The sequence below is a fragment of the Mastomys coucha genome, unplaced genomic scaffold (assembly GCF_008632895.1).
Source record: "Mastomys coucha isolate ucsf_1 unplaced genomic scaffold, UCSF_Mcou_1 pScaffold20, whole genome shotgun sequence".
In the NCBI taxonomy this organism is placed as follows: Eukaryota; Metazoa; Chordata; class Mammalia; order Rodentia; family Muridae; genus Mastomys; species Mastomys coucha.
In genome coordinates, this window is record NW_022196903.1 from 17,090,395 (window position 1) to 17,099,362 (window position 8,968).

The 8,968-nt window shown below is 35.8% G+C and overlaps 1 protein-coding gene across 1 annotated transcript in view; it reads left to right on the forward strand.

Moving 5' to 3' along the window:
• Positions 1-5,931, forward strand: part of Kcnd2 (potassium voltage-gated channel subfamily D member 2) — a 500,916-nt gene extending 494,985 nt beyond the window's left edge. The window contains exons 5-6 of the mRNA XM_031381251.1: positions 2,142-2,389; positions 3,300-5,931. Coding sequence (XP_031237111.1) covers positions 2,142-2,389; positions 3,300-3,477 — 426 coding nt within the window. The 3' untranslated portion in view covers positions 3,478-5,931. The remainder of the gene's footprint in view (positions 1-2,141; positions 2,390-3,299) is intronic.
• The last annotated feature ends 3,037 nt before the right edge of the window (positions 5,932-8,968 follow it).

The window sequence follows — 8,968 nt, forward strand, 5'->3', positions numbered from 1 at the left end:
CTCAATTGAAAGAATAAAACAGGAAAAGTAGATGTAATTGGAGAAGGGTAGTGAGCAATGTAAGCAAGGGTGGGTCCACAGCGTCGGCCATTGAGGATCCATGAATAGGCAGGCTCAAGAAAGTCTTCCTGTGCATCTCTCAGCTCTTTGGAGGTTTGAGAGATACAGATGAGTTTGGAATTAGTCAGGTAAAGACACAGAGGCAGCTCAGGGTCACGCGTAAAGGATGATGTAAGTGAAGGAAGAGAGCAGACAGCAGATGAGGAGGCAGCAGAAGAATCCACTGATCCCCAGAAGGTACCTGAAGCCTCCAAGAGAAAGACACAGCCAGGTGTTATGCTGTCAGGGCGATCATCTCAGAATAAGTGGGAAGTTTTAGAGACTTAATTAGGGCAGTTCCATGATTATGTTTAAATTTTAAATAACATTGTACCTGTACTTCTAATGTAATAGCTAGAGAACACTTTAAAATTAAGTGACGGATTAAAGATAGTTTGATTTTTCCCTCTCATATCTTTTCTACTATTTTACCACTGAAGAATATTTCTTAATTAAAAAAAAATGTTTTTAGCCCCAAGAAATAGGATTTATTCTGAGTTACTTAGAAAATGTATACAGCAACCAGAAGCAGACTACGCCTAATGAGATCAGTCGGATTGCCTTGCATTGTAAATGATATCATGTTCACTGCATGTGCATTGTAAGAAAAAACCCAGAAGATGACTCCTTTTTGCAAGAAAATTAACACAAAATTCTGTCACCTAATCATTGTCCTCTGGACTCTGAACAGTCGAATGTTGAATTCTACATGCCTCAAAATGCTACCCTCAGCAAAGCAATGACAAAATGAGTAACTAAAACAGTCGGTTTCTCATTAGACCATGAATTGCTTCAATTGTTTTACTAATATTTTAGGATGAGAGATGGTTAAGTTAAATTCAAAATGTGCAAAGTCTTCCATTATAAGGCCATTTCTATACACAAGCAGGTAAAAATCCTAATTGAAGTCATTCTCCGGTAATTCGGGCTAAGGAATGTTTGATCTTATATTTCTGAGGCAGAATTCTTCCGTAGGTGTTTCAGGAGATAATTCTTTACTATTTTTACATTAAATTTTATATTGTGGTCTTTAAACTGTGGTAAGTGAAATGACATACCTTACTGTTTGTCTCTGAGCAGGGAGTTAGGAAAATAGAGGTGATGAACCACAGAGATAAGAAAAGAGGACACAAAGCCTTGGAATTAATCTCTTGTGAGATATTTCTCTGACATGGACATATAATCCATTCTTTATTAATAAGCAATAGTTTTATGTATATTGAGAATTTTAGGGTAGCATCAAAAGAAACTGAAATGCCTGAGGTTTCTCAATTTCTAATTAAAATATTTCTATGCTACATGAAGGTGTTTGTTAATATATAGTAGGTAATCTAATTTAGGACATCCTGTTACAGTAGTCTCTTTTTTTAGTGTTTTTTTAATTAGATATTTTATTTATTTATATTTCAAATGATATCTCCTTTCCCGGTTTCCCTTCCAGAAAAAAAAAAATTGTTCCCTCCCCACTCAACCTGCTCACTAACCCACCCTCTTCCACTTCCTGGCCCTGTCATTTCCCTACACTTGAGCATAGAACCTTCACAGGATCAAGCGCCTCTCCTTCTGTTGACTAGGCCATCTTCTGCTATACAAATGCTGCTGGAGCCATGAGTCCCACCATCTGTACTCTTTGGTTGGTGATTTAGTCCCTGGGTATCTTTTTATGTTTAATCATAATAAAGTCACTATGAGCCTATAAATTCCCTGTGGATATTTTTATATTCATTTAGGAGTTTTGTTTCTTTAATTTATAACATTCTAATTTTATGCTTAAGTTAATAGATGTTATTTTTTAAAATATTGTCCTGTAAATAAACACTGAAGCAACTCACACATCTCCATCCATCTCCAGATCGAGCTGGAAAGACTCTTTTCCTCAAAAAAGATCCCTAAAAGAATTTTGATTTTGATATTTTAGTCTTTCTGCAACCTGTTGGATCAAGTCTAGCCTGAATCTTAGTGTATTTTTAAGTATTTAGTCTCTTTTAAACTATGAAATCATTTATCTGCCTTCCTCACATTTTCTTACAACTCTCCCACAGAACCATGAGTTTGTGGATGAACAAGTCTTTGAAGAAAGCTGCATGGAAGTGGCCACAGTTAATCGCCCGTCAAGTCACAGTCCCTCTCTCTCTTCACAACAAGGAGTCACCAGCACTTGTTGCTCACGGAGACACAAAAAGACTTTCCGCATCCCTAATGCCAATGTGTCGGGAAGTCATAGAGGCAGTGTGCAAGAACTCAGTACAATTCAGATCAGATGTGTGGAGAGAACTCCACTATCCAACAGGTACCTGGGGGTTTATCTGTACTGTGTAAAATGCCTGTCCTGGTTAAAGACTATGTCCGCAGCAGTCATGGTGCAACCAATTGGCCTTTAATCCTAGTTCCAAGGAGTCAAGGGAAAACTGACAAAGCAAAAATGAGCATATTTGTTAAGGGTCAAAAGATGCATTAGGAGGCAGAGGAAATGGCTCATTGGATAAATTAATTGTCATAGAAGCCTAAAGACTTCTAAAGCCTAAAGAGTCCAAATTCTCTAGACTCCACATAAAGCCAGCCACACATTGCAGTTGTATATAATTCCATCACTTGGGAGGCAGAGACAGAGAATCCTGAGGATGAGTTGGGGTTGGGTAAGTCAACAAAGACTCTGTCTCCATACATGAAATGGAGAGCAATCAGGAAGGCATTCACCTCCCTGCGCTTCCTCCTTCCTAGGCCATGGAAGTTGGTGATAAGTCTATTACTCGTAGAAAACATCAGACTTCAGATACTTAGAGCTAAGTCTTTGAGGCTCTTAACATATGTCTTGTCCCATTTAGTAGGAGCTTTCAAGAAATTATGAATTTTCAAAACAACACCATTCCTAAGATTTTATTGCCTTAGGTGTTACAAAAATCTCTCAAAGTCTCTGCTGAAAGAAACGATTTCAGTTATTATCTGAATCCTTTTATTTATATTTTTATAGAACATACTTTAAGAAACAGTTGATTGAACTAAATTGAGCAGGATTTTAGGAATGTGAGTCAGGTTAATAAACTGACTAACATTTATGATAACATATTAAAGTGGTTTAAAAATGCTATTGCTTATATATTTTAAATATTTTAGTAGTAAAATATGAATTCTTCAGTTACATGAAAAGCAACTTAAAATAAATAACTTACTTGTTTAAAACTACTTTTCTCCCTCATTAGCCGATCCAGCTTAAATGCCAAAATGGAAGAGTGTGTTAAACTAAACTGTGAGCAACCTTACGTGACCACAGCAATAATAAGCATCCCAACGCCTCCAGTAACCACCCCAGAAGGTGACGACAGGCCCGAATCTCCTGAGTATTCGGGAGGAAATATCGTCAGGGTGTCTGCTTTGTAAGACAATTGGCACAGGTCTGAGAGAATTTTGAGCCCTGACTATGGAAAGAATTTAAAGGAGAAGAAAGAAGAAATAATAATCTCTTTCTGCATATTTAGACAGCAAAGCAAGAAGGTTGGCAATGAAACAAATATAAAGATTTCAGAGTTGAAGATGTGAATCAAACCACCAAAAGGCATTTCTAGACAGCATTCAACCTGTCCACAGAGGATGACTCTGTGGCCCTTTGACTTTGTGAATGAGCACAATGAAATGCCATTTATTGATGCCTCTTATGATCAGAACTCTTTTTTAATAAAACCAATAAAATGAATCTTTGAACATAAATGTTCCAGTTGAATGCAAAACAAAAAAAAAATACGGAAAACATTTTGATAAAAATTTTTCCTGTTAAAAACCATGAACATTGGCTCTGGTGAAGATTACTGTTGATGAAAAATTCATATGATCCATTTGTGTGGACTGAAGGAAACCATCCCAATGCATGCTAGAATTCTTTGGAGCAGTGATCTCAGTTTCCTTATGTTGTCTTCAGAATAGGCATGACAAACTATACCTGTAGAAAGGGGGAATTCCTGTGCACTTACAATGAGCTGATTGTCCATGTTCTATGGTGGGCTGTGCAAATAAACTCCTTTTAGCACCACAGTGTTTCTCATGGGGATGCACACTAGTAAATCTAAAGTGTTCGGATAGTTCAGTATTAATTATTGTTTAACCTTGCACCTAGTCATTGTTATAACTGCAATAATTCATTCTATATCTGTTGTATCAGGAATCAGGATTTTTTTTGGACTTTCCATATATTCATAGATACAGTTAGAGCCACATTCATAGAAAAACTCTGGAGTGGCCGGCTTTTAGGTGACTTTTTAACCCAAAACTACTGTGTCATAAATGTTTTTTGGTAGTATTCTTTGGTCCACTGTATTCCTGTGACCCAGTGCATTATCTGTCCCTGGATCTCTCTAGTGTCTTTCTACTGAGCTTACCATTAATGACAGGATTAGTGTTTACTGTAGTAATAAAACAAAAGCTCCCTGCCTTTGTATTTCTCAACCAGTTATTATAAGAAGACTGTCATCAATCCCCTTGATAACAACTAGAGTAAAGGAGTTGACATGAAATATCTCCAGTGTTTTCACTATTTATAGAAAACCCAGACCCTGCAAACACCCATATGTGTTTTATGAGAGGAGTTAAATGATACTTAAAAAAAAAATCACAGGATGAATGATTTCAGAATCTAACTCAATGTATTAATTATTTTGCTTCAGATCTTCAATACATTTTGAGAACAACTGAAATGCAGAGGTAAACTGAAGTGCTTTGTGTAGCAATATTTGATGAGAGCAGGCTTTTAATGCCATCCAAGAAAGCAACAATCTCAAAAGATTCTAGTGTATCTCAAGGCACAAAGTTCCCTGCAAAATCAGTAAGAGGAAGTATGATGATGTAAAGTCAACCACTATGTACATTTAAGTGAAAAGTCTTGCTACCTTTTCACCCTTGAATATCTGCAGATGTGTCTGCACGTGACAGTGTAAAAATAAAAATCAAAGTTTGATGTCGAATGAAAAGTTTTGTTCATTCCAAGCCAACACTGTAAGAATGAAAGCTTAGTTTCTATATATGAAAAAGAATTAATAATTAGTCCTCTGTCATAGAAATTTTGAAATGCTTATCATAATTTACCATAAGAAAACGAATTAATCCAAACATTTTCAGGTAAAGCCAGAAATGGTCACTTCCCATTTGTAGAATAACTTCTAGGACAATGCTAGGCACACAGTAGATATTCATCAAAGCTGAGTGACAGAAAGAACTCAGCTGACCCTCGGGAAGACCTGGCTTTACTCCTAGTGTGTCTTTGAAAAAGTTACTAATATTTCTGCGGCGTGAATATTAACAATTCTATTAACACCTGCCTGTTGTCACTTTATGCTTCTAGAGCAAATATATAGTGAAACTTCTTTGATGGCACTTGTTAAATTTTAAAATAAGTACAATGAGGAACATTTACCATCTTTTGATTCCCAATAAGAAATTCTATTTTCATGTTCTTAATAGGACATAAAACAGCATAGACTTGGCTTATTTTGGTTGATAATTATTCTTCCTGCTTTGGTTTGTTGTTTATCACAAATGAATAATTTCTTCAGATTTTCAGAAATGAAATTAAAAATAATAATCTTTTGGATGTTTTAGGTGATTTAAAAATATACTGTGTTGGTGGTGAATGACTATTGATGACTGTGTTAAGTGCAACTGTACTGTAAGTGAAATGTAATTATTTCTGTGTATCATATGGAGTAACTAAGGTCATTGTTTTTGACAATTTTGTTTGAAATTCATATATCTTATTTCAAAGGATAGCATAATATCTGCATTATGCTGGAAAAAAATAGACCTTTGGAGAATACTTAAATAAAACATGTGCATGCTTGAACAGGACAACATGGTGGACTATGGCCCTTTTTTCTTAGATTTAATCCCTTTCCAAAAGATGTGTCACACTAACAATAAATCGGACCTTGTGGTTCATGCAGACTAAAAGAACTCAAAACATCACTGTAATATAGACTGGATAAGACAATAGCTTTTCTCCATCAGTGGGATGCCAGAAAGATAGATCATGGAGCAGGGAAATCATTTAGAAAGCAGAGACTTTGAGCTAGACTTACTCTTATCACTGTTGCTTGTATCAAGCAAAGTGAAACTCGGAAATTGCAGTAGTGGTCAAAGCTTGGTTCAATTCTTAGTAAAAATAGAGGGATCTGAGATAAGAAAACGGGCAATTTGTATGCCTATAACTATATGTGTGCAGATAATAGAAATATAGGATAGATAGATAGATAGATAGATAGATAGATAGATGGATGGATGGATGGATGGATGGATGGATGGATGGATGGATGGATGGATAGATAGATAGATAGATAGATAGATAGATAGATAGATAGATAGATAGATAGGTAGAAGATAGAGTTAGATGATAGATGATAAGTAGATACTAGTTTTGTTTTAAGATATCCTGCAATTTTTTACATTTTAATTAAAATATAACTGCATCACTACCCCCTTTCCTTTCTGTTCATGATCCCCTCCCATTTTGCTCCTTCTAATCATTTCCATCCCCCAACAAATTGAGAGCCTCTTTTTTATTGTTGCTACACTCATATATGGGAAAATATACAAATACAATAGATAGAGTCCATTTTTGTTGGTGGTGTGTATGTGGCTTCAGGAATAACCCTTATCTATTAGATAACCAATCAGGGAGCTCATCCTGGTTGAAAACATATGCATGTACTGACAGCCTTTTCAATATCCTGGAAAAGACAAAAGGGAGAAGTCATATTTTTAAAAAAAATTAAGGAAAAGAGACAAGCCATTTACTACAAAGACTACTTTTCCCTCTTTCTGTATATTATCATTTTAGTATACAGCCTCCATATTTTCAGTAATTATTTTTCATACTAGGCCGAGACTTGCTGAGGTATCAGTCTTGCCTTTATAAAGTTCCTTGCACCTCTTTCTTTCCTTCACTTTAGTCACAAAAATAACTTGGAAATAGCCTCTGAGGAGTTTCTCGCATATCTACCAGCAACATCACTCAAAAGAATAAAAAAAGTTCTTGATATCAAACACATGAGTCCTCTGAGTCTCATAAGATAGACAAGCCCTCTTCCCAAAAGAGTTGTGGAAGTGTTTGCTTGGTTAACTCAGGGGTACAAAGATGGTTATTATACTGTGGAAACCTGAACAGAATTTTCAATATGATTGTGTAGATATGCCATTTTTTGTTGAAAATAAATTTAAACTATTTCTATCTCAACTCATTTAGGAGAGTAAAATTTTTCTTATTCTGTTATGTTTTATTTCTAAGTAATTTATATTTTAAACAACAATATGCTTGTAATAGCTATGTTTATAGCAAAGATTTCCCCATAATAATAATGTTTTGTTTTTGACTGCTCACCTTACATATTTTTGCCTTCTCTGTTCCCTAGTCATTTTTTGTTTTTTTTTTCTATAGAAAATCATTAGGCATATACTACTCATTCTGCTTATTACTCAGTTTCTGGAATTCTTATAAGCAGAACACTGTGTTAAGCATCAAGAGAAATAAGGATTGAGAAGCAAGACCAACAGAACTTAATGGTGGTGTTGGAGGTTCTTTGTCACATAATATTGTGTCTGAACTTTTTAAACTTTTATTTCATTTTAGTTTTATTTTCTATTGTTTAATCTTACAGTTTTTGTATATGTATCATGGATTCTGCTTTTATGTTTTTAATGGGATTCCTAACAAGTGTGTCTCTGCCAGTACATGCCTTTCTTGTGCCTTTTCTTGGACTCTTTTCCTCCTGTTTTGTCTGATGTTGATTTATTTTATTTTATCCTTTAGATGCCTGTTCATTTTCTAGTGAGAGACATCAAAGGTATAGATCTGGATGCGAGAAGAAGTGAGGAGTAAGTAGGGGAAAAACCATCATCAGAATATATTGTATGAAAAAGAAATACATTATCAATTAAAGAAACAAAAAAATAGTAGATCAAGTTTCCTCAAGAACTTACAACATGCCAGTAAGTGGAGGCACTCTATATCACCCTGTTACTCACGAGCCTACACTGCAAGTTCTCCATCCGCCATGATTACACACTGTTATGCTTCCATCTCCCAAAGGGAGTTCCCTGAAAATCACTATATAAATATATTCTTCAAATTATTTTCTCAAATCATTCCAGCATACTATTGAAATCTCTATGTAGGCAATAATTCTCTTTCTACCAAGGGCCAAAAGTAAGCACATGTATTCCTACTTACTCAGAGAAATCAAATCCAAAAGAGAGGCAGAACTCATTACTGTGGTTTGGTCATTGGGAAAAGGAAAATACCTATCTCTCAAGATTCTCTGCCACATTTCCTGTCACAGTTTCAGAGAATGTAAAAAGAAGTTAATAGGGTTGTTTTTCTTTTCTTCAAGGATAATTATAAATCTACACACCAGACTTCAAATTAGTTTATGTGATTAACCATATGGAAATATCTGAGATAGTAGGATATCTAAAAAGAAAGTTCTAACCAGTAACTCATGAAAAAGATGGATCCATATAGCCTATGGCAGCCCAGAGCACCAGGAAATCTAAAGAGCACATGGCATGAGCAGAGCCAAAGAGCCAGAGGGAGATTTGGAGGAACACTGGATTACACAAGATGGGGCTTAGACATGGACTAAGTGGTGGTACAAAAGCATCCTCTGGGTCTACTTCAGTTGATGAGCCAGCATCTTAGACTAAACCACCAACCAAACACATGGTGGGACTCATGGCTCCAGCTCTATATGAAGGCAATAATTCTCTTGTTCGTAGCATAGAATGACCTTGTCTGTCATCAATGGGAGGAGAGACCCTGAGCCCTGTAAAGGCTCTATGCTCCAGTGTACGGGAATAGTGCCAGGGCCCAGAAGCGGGAGTGGGTGGGTGG